This window comes from Zalophus californianus, chromosome 1 (genome assembly GCF_009762305.2).
Source record: "Zalophus californianus isolate mZalCal1 chromosome 1, mZalCal1.pri.v2, whole genome shotgun sequence".
Taxonomy (NCBI): domain Eukaryota; kingdom Metazoa; phylum Chordata; class Mammalia; order Carnivora; family Otariidae; genus Zalophus; species Zalophus californianus.
In genome coordinates this window covers 157,496,200-157,516,679 of record NC_045595.1, presented here as the reverse complement: position 1 = coordinate 157,516,679, position 20,480 = coordinate 157,496,200, and the positions used below count along the sequence as shown (strand labels likewise).

The following is a 20,480-nucleotide window of genomic DNA, read 5'->3' as shown; positions in this document are numbered from 1 at the left end:
AGCAGATGGAAGATTCACTGAGGGGTATACCTGGGAAAACTCCCTGGTTCTGCACATATCGTTCTTCAGGAATAAAGCTCATTTCTTTCTGGCATATATTTATTTTATTGTGTTGTAGCCAGTAAGGGAGGTGAAAGTAGATTGCCCAGTTTCAATCCTGTCATTCGAGAACCACACACTGGACATCTCTGAAAACTGAAAACCAGTTCCTGAGATATATGGAGCATTTGAGACTCCCAGGAGTTTTTCCGCATCAGCCAATTCTTACCATTTCAGAGAAAATACTAGGATTTTTATTGAGGTATTGCGAAAAAAAAATTGAGAGAAAGGTTTTATTAAATATTTTTAATCCCTAGCGATGTATTGGATTGAAATTTTGTAAAGCTCTCCTTTGTGTCTTCTGCCAAAAAAGCCAAGTACAGTTTTTCATTCTCTTTTTACTTGGTACCCTAGGTGTTCCTTTTCCTGTCAGATCTGTCCCGGAAGGACCAGAGAATTATCAGCAAAAAATATAAGATTTATTTTTGGTGAGTAGATGATTGCTAGGACCACAGTTCCCTTGAATAAAATGAAAGTTTTCTTAGTAAAAGCCACAATCACTTATGGCACCAGTTTCCGTTTAATGAGGCAGCAGTATAGATGTTCCGAGAATTCATGCCACATTCCATAAGAAAAACAAAAATAAACTGTAAAAGGCAACCAGCCCTAAACTAAATACATACAAAGTAAAAACGAGAATGATGGTAGACTCCCACATGTTTAGGGAGCACACCAAATCCATTTCCAGAAAGACAACATAACAATAACCTGTCACTACCTCCCATGAGACACACTAAACTGGAGCCTTTATGTTCTTAATATGTATTCTGTCTTCTCACCCGACCTGGATCTTAGAAGAGCCAGTGATTTTGGGGACTAGAGGTCTACAGCATCTCAGAGTAGCTGGAAACCACCCTGAGACGAGATGATACCCCAGCCAGTGATAATTTGCCCTGTGGTGGTCAAGCACCTCCAGGCGCAGCCTCTCTCCAACCCGAGAGACTGAGCTGCCTGGCAGGAGACACCCCCTGCCCACCCCACACCCTGCACCCCGTACCCCCCCCCAGAAACCCCAAGCTGATGCTGTGACAGCTCTTCCATTCTTTTCTCTGGAGGGATGCCCTTTTACTTGGGTACAGATAGTCAAGGGAAGCAAGGGACAGTGGGGGCCCCATGGAATTTCATAGTGGGACCATCATTTTGGAACTAAGAGGTATCTAAGAGAGCCACATCCCTTCATGCGATCCATCTCCCATTACTTACACTCTGATCACTTTTAATCAGACAACATCCTCATCCATAATTTGGGTAAAGCAGAAGAAAGTGTTATTTATAGTTTTACCAATGATTGCAGTTGTGGAACTCTGGAGAGACAGGAACTCTATTAATCAGTTTCTAATTACTTTTACAAGTTAACTAGGGAGTTATGGGATGGAAGGATTCTTTTTTTAAAAATTGAGCAAAGATTCCATTGGTAATTTGGAAAACTATTTCCTGTTCTTTCTGCCTGCTTAGGAACATCGTCACCATCTCTGTGTTTTATGCACTGCCTGTGATCCAACTGGTCATCACCTACCAGAAAGTAAGTATTACCCAGAAGCCCAGAATCCCAGTTTTCATACTGCAGGGAGAGATCTTTGCTATGACTTACAGAGAAAAGTATATATCACTTGAGCTCAGTCCAAGTATGAATTTCCCCCTTCAGTTCCAACTGGACTTGTCCATTGCTTCATCTTTGATGGACCTTTATATCCAGTTCCCAATTGTTTTATCACAGAAGGGCTTGGGACCTCTTGTATTATTTTGTCATCCAATTCGAAGGTATTCAGTCATAATATCTATCAACTCATTCAGTCATAATATCTATCAACTATATCTGCCATTTACCAGGCTGAATTTTTGATTATCAAGGGGTAATGAATAGAGTAAATAAAGTTCCAGACCAAAACAAAGAAACCTGGTGTGTAATTTAGCCTGTGCCCTCTTGTTGAGGGTAAATATTTTTTATAAAACTAAAAACAGCTTTCCAAAACCAATAAGATACTCAAATTTTAAAAAAATATAAAATAAGAACTAAAATAAAGTAAAAAAAAAAGATAATTAAAACAGCTTGAGAATCCTCGTTACTCCTTCATAGAACCTTGGGGTCCAGATCACTTAATGACCGTCTCTAGCATTTATTACATACAGAAAGCCTACTTAAAAAGGATGAGGCTGGGGGCGCCTGGATGGCTCAGTTGTTAAGCGTCTGCCTTCAGCTCAGGTCATGATCCCAGGGTCCTGGGATTGAGCCCTGCATCGGGCTCCCTGCTCGGCGGGAAGCCTGCCTTTCCTCTCCCACTCTCCCTGCTTGTGTTCCCTCTCTCGCTGTGTCTCTCTGTGTCAAATAAATAAATAGGGACGCCTGGGTGGCTCAGTCAGTTAAGCGTCTGCCTTTGGCTCAGGTCATGATCCCAGGGTCCTGGGATCGAGTTCTGCATCAGGCTCCTTGCTCAGCAGGGAGCCTGCTTCTCCCTCTGCCTGAAGCTCCCCCTGCTTGTAGCCTTGCTCACTCTCGCTCACGCTCTCTCTCTCTAACAAATAAATAAATAAAATATTTTTTAAAAATAATTAAAAATAAAAAATAAAAAATCTTTAAAATAAAAAATAAATAAAAAGGACGAGGCTGACGGTGTTTCTAAGACAGTGCCTCTCAAACTGCTGTGCATCAAAATCACCTGGGGAGCTTTTAAATCCTGGTATCCAGCTGTACCCTATACCAAATTAGATCCAAGTCTCTGAGAGTAGAACCAGGCATCAGTATTGATTAAACCCCAGTGATTCTAATGTATAGCCAAGTTTGAAAAGCAATGGTCTAATAATATTTCAGCCAATTCCATACTTACTATGGGATGAGGAGAAGGACTTTTATGAGGTTTGGGCACCACTGCTTGTAATCTCAATATTCTCTGAGTGCCTCAGGGCCCTGTCAGAAGATAGAGCTGTGCTATGGTCTGGGAAGGTCCTTAATGATAGAGATGGTGATAAATATGGAAAACTGAACACATACCTCCTCATGTTGCCTTGCCCTGTCGTTAGCACTTCCACACACAGAATGGGACAGCTCCATACCCTTCCACATGCATCTAGAAAACAGAACATATCATGACAGTCCTAATAAGCTTGTGCTATGTGAAGGGGGCAGACGATGACCTGTCCTCTGCTGAGAAGAAACACTGGTTATGTGGCAAATCACTGTGAGCAGTGCCTGCCTTTTGTGATTTCAGGCTGGGCTCAGCAGATGGGGAAACATGAAGCTCCTCTTCTCACTCTTGATTTTGCAGGTGGCAAATGTCACGGGCAATCAGGACATCTGCTACTACAACTTCCTCTGTGCTCACCCCCTGGGCACCCTGAGGTGAGCCCTGTCCTCTGGTTGCCTGTGAGGCATTTACAGGTTCCTTTCTGAGTGATGCAATGTCAGTTTTTAAAAATACTAAAAACAACCATGGAAAACTACCCCAGTCAAGGGTAAAGAGGGATGAAATCTAGAAGTTTTGAGACCAGATGTGTTCCTGTCATTCCTGTATTCCTAAGAATAACCAGCTGAGAAGAGGGCAGGGATGTTTTTGAAAAGAGCAGGTCCCATCTGTGATGACACTCATCCGTGAGCGTCATACGAGTGGCTCGTACGTTAGTCCATTGAACAACCTCATAAAATAGATAGGATTATCATTACTCCCATTTTCAGATGAAGATGCTAAGGCTTAGAAAGGTAAGGACTTGTTGTGGGAGGTCCCTCGACTGTTAGTGCTGTCAGGACTCGAACCCGGGCCTGCTGCCTCCAAGGCCATGCTCTGCCCACCAGAACATGGTGAAGTGGAAAGAGCATTCGCCCGGCAGTTGGGAGCCAGGCTTCTTGTCCTAGAACTAAAGTAGCCTCAGTTTCCTGAAATAAAGCAGCTGGCTATGACCAGCTGACCCTTCACAGTTACAGAGCTGAATGTCTGCCCTAATTACTACAACTTCCAACACACATAGCATGGGTCCGGCTATGAGAGTTCCCTCTCACAGTGTAGCTGAAACTCTTGGCCAAGCTGCCCATCCTTGGAGCAGCTGTTTGCCAGGATTCATGCCATGTCAGTGCCATCAGGATAAGAGAGGCTTGGGTGAGGGTTAGGGAAGCCAATCAGGTATCCCAGAGCGGAAACGGACACATCACAGGCTAGGCATCCTAAAATAAAGGAGTGAGGTTAAAGATGCTCTCTCATGATTTGCCAGTCGTGAAATCTGATGATAAGGCTGGGCGGAAAACATGGAATGCTGAGAGTACTCACTCATTCATGCATTCATTCATGCATGCATTCATTCATTCTCCAAATCTCTGGGATCGCCTGGACTCTCTCATGGTTTCCCTCTCATCTCTTAGTGCCTTCAACAACATTTTCAGTAACCTGGGCTACATGCTCCTGGGCTTCCTCTTCCTGCTGATAGTCTTGCACCGGGACATTCTCCATCACAGAGCCCTGGAAGCCAAGGACAGCTTTGCCATGGTGAGGAGAGGGTGGGTAAATCAGACGTGGGAGCTAGGAAGGGTAATGGTTCCACACAGTATCTGCAAAGGGGAGGGACATCTGGCTGGATCGTGTGGTGGTGGGTTATGTGAAAAGAACAACAGGAGACCAGAAGCTTGGGTTTGCAGATTCTATGGCTATATCACCAGTTGGTGTCTTTCCACTGACCACGCTTTCTCCTCTTTCAGGAGTATGGGATTCCTAAACACTTTGGTGTTTTCTATGCAATGGGCATCGCATTGATCATGCAAGGAGTGTTCAGTGCTTGTTACCATGTCTGCCCTAATTACTACAACTTCCAATTCGGTAATTCGAATTTCCATCAACCACACAGATTTGAGTTATAGGAGTCTTGTCCTGGGACCCTCCCCAAATGTATGCAAGAATTAAGTGATATCTTATGTGAGCTAAAGTGATTTGAGGGCATCTCCTCACCGGGTATGGTTTCCATATGCTGTACCATCTTTTCTCTCTGACCACCTTTCAGACTAGAAAAGGCTCAACATTGAATGATGATCCTATGGTTAGATCTGCAGGTGGTCAATGGGCTAAGCATTAGGCAGCAGGGCAGATAGAATCCACCAACAGACATCTGGAAAGTTCCCTTAGTATAATTTGACCTAACTTAGCAATTAGACTGCTTTGGGCTGAAAATAATAGAAAGCCCAGTTCAACTGGATTAAACAATAAGGACAAATATCAGCTCACCTTCTGAAAATCCAAAGGTGGGAAAGGCTTGCAATTGATTCCTCAGGCTGCTCTGGCTCCGGTTCTCTCCGATCCCTTGGGTTGGGCTCGGCCTGTAGGCTGATTTTATCCTCAGGCTTTTAGGAAACGCATGATGGAAAGAATAGCTACAGCAGGTGCTGGCTTCCTGTCTCCACTTCATGATGTTTGGTGGATGCAGCAAGCTGGTTTCCAGGAGCCTTCGTTTAAGAGCGAGGAAACCTTTTTGCCAAAAACCCTCAGAGAATGTTCTTCCACACCTCAGTAGTTTAAATAGTCATGAGCCCATTCCAGAATTTTTCCCTCGGTGCTGGTTAGCTCGAGCCTGGGTTGGTACACCAATCTCGGTGGCAAAGGAGGGGCATTATCATTAGACCAGTGAGACCCATCCATGGAACCAGGGGTTGGAGTAGCTTTGCTAAAACAAATAGGCTGGAAAGGCATGCATTTCTGAATTGAAAATGGGGCTAAGATATTTGAGTTAGTACTGATATGCTGTCAGGAAGGAGGAAGGGAAGAGCTGTTGCTAGTAGTAGGCAATGAACCGTGACCCCCACACTCAAGGATATGAATTTTAAAAACAGCCGTTTTCATGTTTGTGTTCCAGCCTCTGTCTGTGAACCCAGAACACTACAGAAATTCTCTGTCACATTTAATTTTTTTTAATTAGAAACATTTTTAGTAGAAAAAAACTACAGAGAACAGTATCAGTCACCACTCAGAACAAATGCCAACATTTTAAAATATTTGCCTTAAATCAACCTTTTAGGAAATAAAACGCTGTGATAAAGTTGAGGTTCTTTGAACTTCTTTCCAAACTTATTCCCCTCCCTCCTTCCCCAGAGGCAACAGCTATGACTAATTTTATATTTATCAGTCCAGTTTGTTTTTATAATTTTACTACATCTGTAGTAAATTTAATATTTACTTATCACACTATGTTCTGTAACTTTTTTCATCCAACAATAGGTTTTCAAGATTTATCAATATTGAATCAAGGACATCCAGTTCATTCATTTTTAAGGACTGTCATCTTCTGTAATAAAAATATGTACTCTACATTTATCAGTTACTCTGTGGAACACCATGCAGATGTCGCCGATGTGTTGCTATTGCACAGTGCCACAGTGAACACATGGGAGAGGTTCCCTGGGACACCTAGACCTAGAATTTTGGAATCACCTGGGTTATGCATCTTCCATTTTGCCAAAAACTTCCCAGTTTCCAGAGAGTATTAATTTCTACTCCCACCAGCTGCCTGAGAGTTCCCATTTCCCTACATCATCACGAACGTGTCATTGTCCGACATTTAAATGTTTTGCTACATTCTTGAGTAATATGGGACTTTGCCTTGTTGTTTTAATTTGCATTTCCATGCAGCTCTCATGCAGCTATGCCCCATTTAATTTCTAGCGGTCTTCCATCCCTCGGCTGTAAAGCTATGTATGAGCAGCAATCAATGTGGTTCTATTTTGGGACGCTGATAAGGACCTTCAACACCCACCTAGGATTCTTTGTATTGCCCCAGCACCCTAATCATTATCAGTATAGACTCCTGTTATAGCTGCTGAACACACTTAAACACAAATTTCCTTGCAAGTGGGGACAGTCAATTATTTATCATGTGATCAGATACCTGGCTTTGGTAAACTAGAAGCAGCGTCGGAAGGGTTTAGAAGTGGAGTGGGTAGGGTCTGGCTAGAGAACGTGCCCACGGAGGCTGTCATGTTGGAGGTCTGCACATAGTCTGAGGGCAGCAAATATTCCAGGGCCTGAAGGCAGGGTGTTCCCAAGCTCAAGAGAAACTCTGTCACCTACTGGATCTTGACTGTTTAGGCTCCTTCCGTGTGCCCTCAGACACCTCCTTCATGTACATGATTGCCGGCCTCTGCATGCTGAAGCTCTACCAGAGCCGCCACCCGGACATCAATGCCAGTGCCTACGCTGCCTACGCCTCCTTCGCGGTGGTCATCATGCTCACTGTCCTCGGAGTGGTTCGTGTCCCTCCCCCCGCCATGGTCTTCAGCCCCGCTTTCCAAGCGCGCCCCCTTGGGAGGTTTTCCGTTGTGTCTGCTGGACCTCAGGGGAACAGGTCTGAATGAATTACAGTCCTCTGTTCCTGATAGGCAGCCATTGTGGGTAATTTTGTGGCATTTTATTGACTTAATGAGCTAGTTATCTCTAATAATGGAAGAGGCACCTGTAGAGCGAGCACTGCAGAGTGTCTCTGTCAAGCTGGGACCTGACTCACGCGAGATCGGCACAGAGATGTACAAGCTGATTGGAGAGACAGACTGAGTAGACGCCACTCGCGGAATGTGCAGGGACACGTGTCGGTTGGGTGCAGTTGTTTGAAGAGCATTCGCCCCCAGCTCTAGACCTGTTGCCCCTTCACTGTTGCTGTTCGGTGCCTTCCCCGTTTCTTCCCTCTCCCGCTGTCATTTGGCCGGGCGGCCATTCGTTTTCGTGCAGTAAGATTCTGGTGAGCTCACAGAAGTGGGGGGACACCACAATGTATGCACAGCTGGGGTTTTGACTCCAGATGCATACATGAGAGACAGAATGATTTTCGTGAGTTCTGTGGGGCGCACCCCAGATGAAGGTAACTTCCATCTTTACTCTTAGGTGTCTGGAGAACATAACATGTGGTTCTGGGTCATCTTCTCTGCGATCCATATCCTGGCAACCCTGGCCCTCAGCACCCAGATCTACTACATGGGTCGTTTCAAGATCGGTGAGTCACCTGTCACTCTACACTAAACACACTGATGAACGTACCGAGAAAGCATTGTCTTTGCTTACCCTAAACGGTAAGCTGGTCATCATGAACACGGGCTCTGAATTCTGGCTTTAATAACTTCTCCTGTATAGGATCCCAGTGAGCCGTTGCCACTAGTTCTCTCTTCAACTGAGAAGTAAGCTTGCCATGCCTCAGACTGAGGCTGACCTCCAGCTCCAAGTCCTGGAGCTTTATAACCCACAGAACTCTGAAAGTGTGTTTGAAGAATGGTGTGGTCGTCACGCCACTCATTCCACCTACAGAAATCGTATTCAGTGTGTACCTTCTAAAAGGAGCATTTCTCTGAGCAGGCTAAATGGTTATCAAGAATGAATTATATGTGGTTTCCAAACTCTGGGACTGGGATGAATGTTTTGAGACTTACCGTTCTTAACAGACAGGACACCTGCTGAACTCTCCCCAACAATGTACACATATCACGTCAGAGCACTGACTGCCCCATGGAAGTCAGCTTCTGACCTGACATAACTGCTGACATAACATCTGACAACTGCTGATCAGTTGTTATATGCGGGAAGAGATTTAAGTCATTGTAGAGCATTTACATTTCCCCAGTCCTTTTAAAGGGCCAGGAAGTCAGACTTAAATATTCTTTTGTATATTTCAAGAAAAATAATTATATATAAACATAGTCCCATCCCTAATATTTGCAGAGCCCAAAGCAAGATTGTAAATACAAGCCCACACATCATGTGTAAAAATTTTAAAGTTGTAAAGCAGACTTAAAAAAAAAAACTATTAAATACATGGAAGGAAGGAAGGAAGGAAGGAAGGAAGGAAGGAAGGAAGGAAGGAAGGAAGGAAGGAAGACCAACAAACTGATAAATATAATATGCCTTCATTATAACCTAGAAGGTCCAGGTTCAAATTTAAAATTGTCAGTTCCTCAAGAACACTCTAGAACATAGCTGGTCCCCATTCTCTACCAGTCTTTTCTTTCCACTCTGGCTCTGTCCTGCATCTTGAGGGCTCTCACAGGTATGTACATGAACATTCTTGCCCAACATCCAGGTGGCCACTCCTTGCCCCTAGAGGTGCTCACTCTAGCAGCACCATCTGCCCTCAGGTCAATGGAGGAAGGAGGCTACATAGGCTCTGCAAATGGACTCAAGTCCATCTGGGCAGGGAATTCTGGGGTCTGGGAATTCAGAATGTGGCCCAGAAGGAGAAGGAATAGTTCCCTCGCCTGGCAGACCCCTCACTCACTGGGGAGCGAGGGCCTTTAAAATAGGGCCAGGTCTAAGAATGATTCTACATAAACAAGTAGCTTTAAGATCAGAAAGCTGAATAAAACAATTTTGGCAGTTTAGTTTTCCCCTTGGGCTCAGTCAGTAGATTTGCCTTTGGCGTTAACATACCCAACATATCTTCAAGTTGCCCAGTGGAAGCATCACTAACTGATTGTATAGAGCTTTGCTTAGGGGCTCTGGTCACGCCCCAACCTCTAGACTCAAAGGTGAGTGAAGTCATACAAAGTCAACTTTGAAAAGGAAAATAATCTGAAGCGCGGTTGTTCTGCCTACTCCTGGGTTCTCCCAGAGTTGGAAAAATAAACTTGAATACAGATAAATGAAACGTTAGTGACCATGAGTAATACATAAGGGAGGTGTTAGTATATTTATACCACTTTTGCCCCATACCATTATGCCATACTGTATTAGTTTACCTTCTTAAAAAGGAGAAATGGAATGTATTATATTATGACCATATGATAGTCTGGAGGGTCTCACCAGGAAAAAGATGTCACACCCAAAGATGGAAGATTTAATTACAAAGGGACCATTCATTAGACGAGGTTGGGGTAGAGGAGAGTGAATGAGGTAGCCTGGCAACCTGGGATCAGGAGCAGGAGAGCCCATAGAACAGGGAGGGGTTGGTTACCAGAACAGGGAGGGAGTGGTTACCAAAATGTGGAAGGAGAGGAAGTCACTCTGAAAGAAACAGTGACCTTTAGTTGACAGACATGGGCCAGTCTGAGGCAACCTTACAGGGAGGGCACCATGTGGATGAATACTCCACGCTCACTCCCTGTCCTGAGCCGCTCCAGTCTCCTGCTGGGGTTTCCCATTGTCCAAATCCATAGAGAGGGAGCAAATCCACTTACAGGGTCCTGCAGTCTGCCTCCCCGGGGGCACAGTGCAGGACAGAGGCGTGGCCAAAGTAAATGCAGGACAGCCAGTGCACAGCATCACTGAGTATGTTCAATTTCTCTACCCAGGGAGTCTTCCTCAAGTGGTCACAGATTTACCAGCGTCTAAAGGAAAATGTGCCATTCTATGGTGACAATGGTCACAACTAAACTTAGTCCAAAGACGGGAATCTGGGTTAGTGGACAGTGGCTCAGCCAACACCAGCCTCTCTCTGCCCATTTTACAAGCTGCTTCTGCTTTCTAGAATGACATACACCCTTCTCTGTGGCCCTTAGGCCACACCTGAAAATGAACGTGGACACAGGAAAGACAGCAGCGATGGGGCAGAGCATTTCATAAGGAGGACAGAAAGCCATAGAGCTACTTGCCCAGGTCACAACTGTGCTAGTCGGAGAAAGGGATGGCAGGGATTGCTCATGAGAGAGGACGGAGTGCACAGTGCAAGTGGTGCCCAAAGGAGATGGGGACAGACAGACGTCTGCTTCCCTCTTTGAGGAATAGTAGACTTGGGAATGTTTGAGCCGGGCAGAAAGATTCTGTGTTCTCTGTGATGAGCAAACGTTATTTTTTTATCAATTGGAAAAGAAAATGAAAGTCATCGTTTTGAGAGAAAAACAAAATGACCAGGAGTTTACCTGTTTGGCTACCTTCTTATGTCATTTTCTTTTCTCATTTCTTCTCCGCTTCCCACTGATTCAGATGTGTCTGGTACAGGTAACGTTCAGCCACCCTTCCCAGGGTTCTCGGTTGTTTTCTTAACAAAGCCACCCACCGGGCTGTCCTGCCAGGCTGCTCCCTGAGCACTCCTTCCAGCTTGGGCAGGTTCAGTGGGTGGGGGGGGTGGCAGAGAGGGGCTCAGGGGCAGGGATACACTCCAACCCAGCCTGCCCCGTGCCTCTCCTGGGCTACTTCATGGACCCACCCCTCCCTCCTCCATCCCTCAGCATATCCTGTCTAGTGAGGTCTGGTTCCACTGACCCCAGGGGTAGACGTGAAGGGGGACAGCATTCACAACAGAGCTGGGGTCCACCCTCATGGAAATGCTTGCTTTGAGCAGACCCCAGCCTTCCTGGTGATGTGTGCAAGGGTAGACAGCTTCCAGGAAGCTCCGCCTGCCACCCTCTGTGATACAATCACATTGTTGTGATACAACAATCGTAACACACACTCTTGGTGTGTTTCATCCTGTGCTTTTGAAGGCTCGCATTTAAAAATTCTTTCCTTATCTTTTGCTTGCCCTCTTAACTTACATCCCTTTGATTCCAGCTTCCGCACAAGTTTAGGCTTTCTGAGCATGCTTCTTAGACTTTAGGACGCCTGAGTTCAGTTCTTACTGATTTATAACCACACAGGGAAATACAGAGTAGAATTTTTGCAAGCTAAGATTCCCCATCCTCTAGAGAGTGCAGATGTTTTAAGGCAGCTTGAGGGGCCCCATCACATCTCTGCTCTGAAGGAAATAGCACTGGAGTAAACTGTAAACAAAGGGAATCTTAGCCGAAGGAGACCACAGAAGGGCTGGTCAGTCGCCCAGATTATTGGTGAGCGCTTGTTACTGTATCCACCTCACTTGACGGTCTGCAGGGTGATGCCTGGATCTCGCTTGCCTCACGGGACAGCCCCCGGGGGCCACAGGCTCTGTTTTTTAAGGCCAACATGTACTGCTGTCCTATTAGGTGTGCAAAGCATTAAGGTGAAGGCGACATCATCTTGGCCCTCCAAGCTTGGGCCATATGGGAGTATTTTGTATGGCCTCTGACTCGGCCTTACCATGCAATTGTGTCATCGGCAGACTTGGGGCTTTTCCGACGGGCCTTGATGGTGTTCTACATGGACTTCGCCCAGCAGTGCGGCCGGCCTCTGTACAAGGTACGTGCGCACTCCGGTGTGCCTTGGCCTTCTCCCAGAGAGCCAGGGAACAGGAGGAGGGGCAGGCTCGGGGCAGACACTCAGGTTCCCTAAATCAAGAGAGCCAGATGGCCTAGGGTGGCTGAGGTCCAGTTAGGGGGAAGAAGCATGTTACTTACTCTTCTCGCTCATGAAAAAGCAAGCTGGGATGGATCTATTTTTATACATGAAATGTTGCTAGTGTATACAGAGAACATATGTGCATACATAGAAAACTACTAAACAGTGACAATTGCCGTGGGGAAGGATCAAGGCAGGGCATCCGTGTATAAAATCATCCAAAGAGGTATGATTATTTCACTTGGGGAAGGGAAAGGAGCACCCACACAGTAATTGTACCAAGACAGCAGGCTCAAACCAGGCCTGTCCCAAGCAAACTGGGGCATCTGTCACTCCAGTTGCTTTCAGTAAGAGCTTACGCTTTCCACATTATACATTTGTTTGATTTTTATACATTGTTTGATTTTTACAGTGGGCAAGAATATTCTTTCAAAATGATGGTTATTACTTAGTGGCTGAAATACAAGTCCTAAAAATTCACCATCATTGTTTTCAGTATATTGTACATTGCTACACAGAACAGAGGGATTGGGGCCCTGGTCCCAGCTCTCTCTTGGCTCACTGGCCAGTGACCTTAGGAAGGCTACATACGTCCCTTGAGTCACTGCCCCACCCTTTACAGGGTGCTGTGACCAGAACTGGTGATGCTGTTTGGGGCCCACACACAGGAGTTCCCTAAGTACCTGTTAATAGTTTACGATCCAAGGGTGTTTACATAAAGGAATATGAGAATATTTCAGCCCTCTAGAGCTTGGTCAGGAGCTATAGGCACTAAAAATTGCAGGGATTGAGGCTGAAGGGTTTTATTCACAGGAGAACTTAAAAATCCAGTAGGACCTGTAAGTATTTTGAGAGTTAAGCATGCTTTAGCTGTGAGCCAGGAAGAGCAATTAATGTTTTGTTTGCTTGCTTACATTAAGTGATGCAGGCTTTTTTTTTTTTTCTAATAGACTATTTTTTTAGAGCCACTTTTTAGGATCACAAAAAATTGAGCAGAAAATACAGAGATTTCCCATCAATCCCTTCCCCCACCCATGCACAGCCTCCCCCACTATCAACACCCCCAACCAGAGCTGCACATCTGTTAGAGTCAGTGAGCCTACATGAACACATCAAAATCATCCCAAGTCCGTAGTTTACAGTTCACTCTTGCCCTTGTACATTCTTTGAGTTTTGACAAATTTGTAACAACAGGATTCACCACTTCAGTATCATACAAAGTAGTTTCCCTGCCCCAAAAATCCTCTGTGCTCCACTGTACTTCCCACCACACATACCCCACCCCCCCGCCCTGCAATGCCTGGCAACCACTGATCCTTTTACTGTCTCCTTAGTCTTGCCTTTGCCAGAACGTCATATAGCTGGAATAATACAGAATTTAGCCTTTTCAGATTAGCTTCTTTCACTTAATAATAGGCATTTAAGATGTCTCCATGTCTTTTCATAGCTTGGTAGCTCATTACTTTTTAGCACTGAATACTACTCCAGGGTCTCGATGCATTACTACATTTTGTTTATCCATTCACCTGCAGAAGGGCAATTCGTAACTTGACAATTACAAATAAAGCTGCTATAAAAATTTGTGTGCAGGGCTGTCTGAGTGGTTCAGTCGGTTGAGCATCTGACTCTTGATCTCGGCTCAGGTCTTGATCTCACGGTCATGAGTTCAAGCCCCACATTGGGCTCTGCACTGGGCATGGAGCCTACTTAAAAAAAAAAAAAATCCGTGTGCAGGTTTTTGTGTGGGCCTATGTTATAAACTCCTTTGGACAAATACCTAGGAGGGCAGTTTCCCGATCATCATCACTCTTGCCCTTGTACATTCTTTGAGTTTTGACAAATTATATTTGTCAAAATATATTGACAAAAATATATTTAGTTTTCTAAGACACTGTCAAACCATCGTCCGTAGTGGCTATACTATTTTGCATTCCCAGCAGCAATGAATGAGCGTTCCTGTTGCTCTACATCGTCACTGATATTTGGTGGGGCCAATGTTTTAGCCTTTCTGATAGATGGATTCATTTTTTTTTTTAAGATTTTATTTATTTGACAGAGAGACACAGTGAGAGAGGGAACACAAGCAGGGGGAGTGGGAGAGGGAGAAGCAGGCTTCCCGCCGAGCAGGGAGCCCGATGTGGGGCTCCATCCCAGGACCCTGGGATCATGACCTGAGCCGAAGGCAGACACTTAACAGTGGAGCCACCCAGACACCCCAAGATGAATTTATTTTTTTAAATGAAGATATTTCCTCCAAACCGAATAGATCACCCACAAAGACGGAGAATTGCCACTTTTAAAGAGTCGATGAGGCCATGCAAATTAAAGTATAATCAGAAACCACCAGAAGTTTTAAGTTGTATGCAAATGTGCAGGACCAGATTGTGAATTAATCTCTGTCAGAGCCATTTTCCTTTGAGATGGTCCTTTCCTATTTTCCCCACTACCAATGTCTTTAGTGTTGAGGCTGTGTGTTTAGACACCAGGAGCCTGGGAGCTGCAGGGCCTCCCTGGAGCCAGAGTAATGGGTAGGAAACCAGCACCTCCCAGCCAAGTCCCAAGAGCCGCCTCATGGCCCACGAAGTAACACAACGCAGGGGAACACCAGGAGCAGAAAGCTTTTAACTACTCATCAGCTGCACACACCTCCAACCTGCTCACCGAGAAGTGGGCCCCAAGTGCCCAGCGACCCTCAACATTGGGGGGAAACAGTAAGAGTCCTGTTTACTCACCACATCTTCTTTAACAAAGTCACTCTATTCAGTCCCAGGCCTTGCCTTTTGTTCTCATGGGGGATTAGGGTCTGAGGGCAGGTGCAGCTCTCTCAGAACCATGGAAACTTCCACCGGGCAGCTGTTCTCCCGTAATCGATGCTTCCCCTGTGGTAAGTTAAAAGAAAAGCAATGCGTGCAGCCTCTCATTTGATGTTTCCTTACCAGGACAGAATGGTGTTGCTCATCGTGGGGAATCTGATTAACGGGTCCTTGTAAGTAGCCTTAGGAAGACACGTCTTTTCTCTTTGCTGATGTCTGTAACACTGTGGTTTCTCTTTCCTTGGCTGTCATTTTTATAAGGAAATCTGAAACTAAGGTGAGTGTAGGACTGTGCTTGCTCTAGGGACTTGAAAGAAAGGTATTTTTCCTCCTCCAAAGAATGCACTAGGAAGCCTAGTGTACTGACAGTGGCCTCTCCTCAAATGTTGAGTTGAGTTTAACGCATTGATGCATTGCGTTCATTTGCTCAACAAGACCAACATCAAATTTGTTATCTATGTCAACAGACTACATAAATAGTTAGATGATAGAGATTACGACAGTAGATGCACAAATGAAGCATAGTTTTAAATTCTTGTGAACTCTCCATAAACGCTACCCAGTAGACATTTCCGTTTCTTGCTAAGTGTGGGTGTGGGTGTGGATGTATGTGTGTGTGTACAAGTCTCTTTCCTATTTATTTCTTTCCCTGTAGGTCTCAATCTTCCTACCACCCCAGTATCCTTCTTCTTCGTCTTTCCCTTCATTATCACCTTGGCTTTTTTTCTTCACATGGCTTCAAAATAGAACAGTACAATAGACATATATTTTGCTATCTGTAACTATTTTATACAACCTGTTCTCAACTTTAGAATGTAAGTGAGATATTTCATTAATCCCTAAAAAAAATCAGTAAGTTTAATTGCTTTTATTCGTGATCTTAGCTGATGTACTATAAAGGTCAGCGACCTCTGATGGAAAGATGACTCCATACCCCTGTCCCCCTTTAAGACATGAAAGGAATGGAAGAAGAGGCACACCTTCAGGGGAAGCCAGAATCTGGTCATGAGAATTCAAATCTTATTTGGGGCATATGCTTCTGGAAAAATCTTCCCATAGTGTTGTCACCCAGGGATGACTCTGGGTAAGATCCACACCTGTGAAGGACCCTTCCTTTACGTAGGGATATGTCAAGGTGGGTGGTTCTTGGCAGTGCTCACCTGTGGTGCTCTTCTTGACCACTCTTTGAGGGCAGACCCCACAGTCCTGATGACTATAAGACAGGGTGCTGGGTGCTGGTAGGAGGAAAGGGACCAACTGCTTGATAAGAAGCAACCGATAACCATGTCCCCAGTGCTCACAATCACCTGGTTTGTCCCTGCCTCTCACGTAACCAAAACCAAACCCATCATCTGCTCACAAGACAAGGTGAATGGCCTCTCTTTTCTTACACAGGAGCTCCTTGGGCATCCAGGCCTGCAGGGATGAATGAGGTGTGATGACACACCAACACTGTGATGGCCTGGGAGGGGGTTACCTTCCTCTTTGTTCCTCCATCCTCAGTTTCTCCTGGACATTACAAGACATGGAGTGATTTAATATGAACCTTGAATGTTATTTTAAAAGGAATCACTCTCATACAGTCATGAAGAAGAATGGTGTGTGTGTGTGTACACACATATAGAGAGAGATGTGCGTGTACCTATGTAGGTACACACACACAAAGAAAGATAACCAAATGTGGCAAGTGCTAATAATGGATGAATCTCAGTGAAAAGCTTACAAAAGTTTTGGTACATTGAAGAATTCAAATTCTGGGAGGAGGAAATTTCCTATATTATACAGAACAAAGTTGGTTGGAATACAAAGTGAACAAAAAGAGAGTCCATTAATAAGAGCTTTACATTTCAAATACTTAGGAATAAACTTTGAGTGACAGGAGGACTCTTTCTACAGAAAATTTAATTACCTTATTAGGAGACAAAAAGGAAAAGTTAACTGAACGAAGAGAGATGTCGTGCCCTGGGTGGGAAGATTAACTGTTGTAAAGATATTAGTTCTCAAGTTAATGCATAAATTTTGACTTAAAATTGGAATTAATGGGATTTTATTCTGAAATTATTTTCCTACTTAGCACAAAATTTCCAAAGGTCTCACAAAAGAAGATTAATGGAAGGAAGGAAGGGCAGAGGAGTACAATGACTAGTCCAGTTTTATCCAACAGAACTTTCTGGAATGATATAAATCTTCTACACGGCATTGTCCCTTACAGTAGCTATTAGCCAAATATCGTTACTAAACATTTGAAATGTGGCTAGTGTGACTGAGGCACTGAATTTTCAATTTTATTTAATTTTCATTTAAATTTAATGGCCACATGTAGCTACCATATTGGGTAGTACAAGCTAGGCTAACCAGATAATATAACATATTCTAAAATAATAACACAGTGACCCAAAATTAGAAATTAGAAACAAATTAGTGAAGCAGCATGGAGAGGATAGAAATCCAACTATGTATGTGTGTGTGTCTGTATTTATTAAAAACAAGCTTTTCAAAACAAGGACATAGGAAGGGTTCTATAATAAAGAGTTTTATTGTAACTGAATAGAAATTTGGAACATGCTAAATGCTAATGCTAAACCCCAATCAAAATAAACTTTGGTGTTAATTTAAAAACCATAGACAGCTAGCAAAAATTTGATAATGTGTGTCCAGCCAACTTTTGAGATATTTTTCTACTTCTAATAATCTAGTCTTATGAACTAATCTTAAATGCCAAAAAAAAAGAGAAAAGAAAAGCACGCTATATCTGAAGGTATTCATTTATTCATTGCAGTGTTCTTTAGAATAATGAAAAGCTGCAAGACATCTAGAGAGGAAAGATGATTGTGGTACATCCACTTATGAGAACTTTACAACCATCAAAAATGCCAGGTCTGAAGGAGGTGTAGTAATTTACGTAGGTTAAAGTTTTTTTTTAAATTCCCCTCCTCCCCAAAATACAAGTGGGGAGTGAAGCAGCCAAGAATGTTACAAATCCACCTTTACGCCTACAAAGTCATTCCTCCTTAACCTCAGTGCGCTCTGTGGACTGATCTTTCGGCCCAGGGACTTTGCTTCCTACATGCTGGGGATCTTCATCTGTAACCTGCTGCTCTATCTGACCTTTTACATCATCATGAAGGTAAGAGTGGGCGCTGGGGGCCCCCCACTGGCAGCCTGGGGCCCTGCACAAGCAGTACCCCAGCCTGGCAACATCTGCTTCCCACCCACAGCTTCGCAGCTCAGAGAAGCTCCTCCCGACCCCGCTCCTCTGCATCGTGGCCACTGTTGTGATGTGGGTCGCCTCGCTGTACTTTTTCTTCCAGAACCCCAGCAGCTGGGAGGTAAGAAGGCAGTTTTCTTTGCAAAGAAAATGTTCTCCCTCCATCTTGCCTTGTGGACCTTCCTACCTCCCTCTCTTCAAGTGCTTGTGGCTGTTTGTCTTTGAAATGAAAGCTGTCTCTAAAAGGGATGGTATTTCCTATCCATGCATAAACGGCACGCGGTCCTCACCATCAGGGCCCCACCTCGTCGACGTGGGGGCCCTCCAGACGCCACAGAATTGATCTTCATTATGTGTTGTATGACGATCCTCCCCCCAGTGGATGTTTAACGTGTGCAAAAACCTTGATACGTGTGTGTTCTTCATAATCCACATCCATAAACAGATCCCCAGCTGCCGGCGTTTATAAACCCGTGGCATAGAGAGGAGAGCGGAGGCCTAGGAAACCAGGGCTATAGCCAGGAGCAAACAGGAAGCCTCAGCTCTCTCTCCACCGCCACAATCAATCAACTAGAACATTTTCATCACTCCAGAAAGCAAGCCTGCGCCCATTAGCCGTCGCTCCCCACTTCTCCCTCACGCCTTAGCCACAGGCAACCCCCAGTCTCTCTTCTGTCTCGTAGCTCTGCCTGTTCTGGACATTTCATATCCATGGGTCATGCAACATGTGCCTTGAGTCTGGCTTAGGCACTCATCCGTGGGGTAGCACATATCCGTAGTCATCTCTTTTTACTGCTGAATTACACTCACTTGTGTGGAGACAGCACTTCTCCTCTATAATCAGCTGATGGACATTTGGATTGTTTCCGCTCTTTGGCTCTTACGAATGCTGCTGCGGTGAACATTGTGTACAAGTTTTCACGTGGACTCAGGTTTTCTTGGAAGCTCGCTTTTGGAGCCAGGCATCTAATCTAGTAGCCTTTTTGTAGCTTTCTGGATGTTCAGCCCTCTAAACAGTTGAACTGTGGGAATGCTCACTCACGTCCTGCCTCGCCTTCCTCCAGGACACCCCAGCCGAATCCCGGGAGAGGAACCGGGAGTGTATCCTGCTGGATTTCTTTGATGACCATGACATCTGGCACTTCCTCTCTGCCACTGCCCTGTTTTTCTCATTCTTGGTGAGTTTATAAATACCTTTTCTTTAAGAAATATACATTTTTTAAAAAAGATTTTATTCATTTATTTGATAGAGAGTGGACAGGAGAGAAATGGAGCAGGGGGAGAGGCAGAGGGAGAGGGAGAGGGAGAAGCTGACTCCCTGCTGAGCAGGGAGCCCAACTCGGGACTCAATCCCAGGACCCTGAGATCATGACCTGAGTGGAAGGCAGAGGTTTAACCTTCTGAGGCACCCAGGTGCCCCTAAAAATACCTTTTTGTTAATTTCTTCTTTCTTCACATCCCATACTTTTTTTTCCCCCTCTTCCTTACCTTTTTGTATTTCTCTCGAACTTCCCTTTCCGATTCCTCACTGTAATTCAATATACAGACTATTTTATTTCTTCTCCTTCAGTTAGATCTTTATTTTCGTTTTCCTTTTACTCTCCAATATTTTAAGACAGAGTGACAAAATGATTTTTCTTAAATGGCGCAACGTCTGGGCTGAATTGGTTGTTAGAACTCACATGCCCTGAATCGCCCCGGGAATCACTTTTGGCATTCACTCACATTTGGGTAACATACTTGTGCCACCCTCACATTCCCCCTCTCCCAGTCTCACTGAATATCTTACAGATATTTTACAAATTCCTAGAGCGCTCAGGAGATCCGCCCAGGCGCCTCTGCTGCTTCTCACCAGTCGGCCCCAGATCTCTCCTGTAATCCCTCCATTTCTTTTGGCCCAAACACCTTTCCAGAAGCTATGCATGGCCTAACAGCCTTGGATGATCACTCCTCGCATCCTTTCATCCTCATTTAGAGACTTTTCCATATTAAAAGTCCGCGGTGCCTGGACACGGATTCTGCTGGCAAGTAACAACACGGCGAGACCTGTGCGCTCCCTCCGCTGCCGCCGCGCAGCCTCGAGAGTGGAGTGGGGCTGCCCCCTCGTGGCCAGCCGGGGAAGTTCAACAATCCGCCTAAACCTCGCTCCTTGTGACTTTTATTTCTGATAAACACTTTCATTAGAGAGACAGAGACAACAAAAGGAGTGAAAGTTTCCACGTG

General features: G+C 44.8%; 1 protein-coding gene across 17 annotated transcripts in view; it reads left to right on the top strand.

Moving 5' to 3' along the window:
• SIDT1 (SID1 transmembrane family member 1) overlaps positions 1-20,480 on the top strand; it is an 89,283-nt gene that overhangs the window by 66,367 nt on the left and 2,436 nt on the right. For 5 of the 17 annotated variants that reach the window (XM_027585450.2, XM_027585461.2, XM_027585455.2 and 2 more), the window contains 11 exons: positions 454-527; positions 1,555-1,621; positions 3,306-3,436; positions 4,448-4,571; positions 4,781-4,898; positions 7,155-7,312; positions 7,944-8,052; positions 12,061-12,137; positions 15,176-15,222; positions 18,071-18,176; positions 18,268-19,431. In XM_027585450.2, coding sequence (XP_027441251.1) covers positions 454-527; positions 1,555-1,621; positions 3,306-3,436; positions 4,448-4,571; positions 4,781-4,898; positions 7,155-7,312; positions 7,944-8,052; positions 12,061-12,137; positions 15,176-15,222; positions 18,071-18,176; positions 18,268-18,600 — 1,344 coding nt within the window. In that variant the 3' untranslated portion in view covers positions 18,601-19,431. Of the gene's footprint in view, positions 1-453; positions 528-1,554; positions 1,622-3,305; positions 3,437-4,447; positions 4,572-4,780; positions 4,899-7,154; positions 7,313-7,943; positions 8,053-12,060; positions 12,138-15,175; positions 15,223-17,828; positions 18,212-18,267; positions 19,436-20,480 lie in introns of those variants that run through there. The other 12 variants (XM_027585459.2, XM_027585457.2, XM_027585453.2 and 9 more) reach the window with 9 other exon arrangements.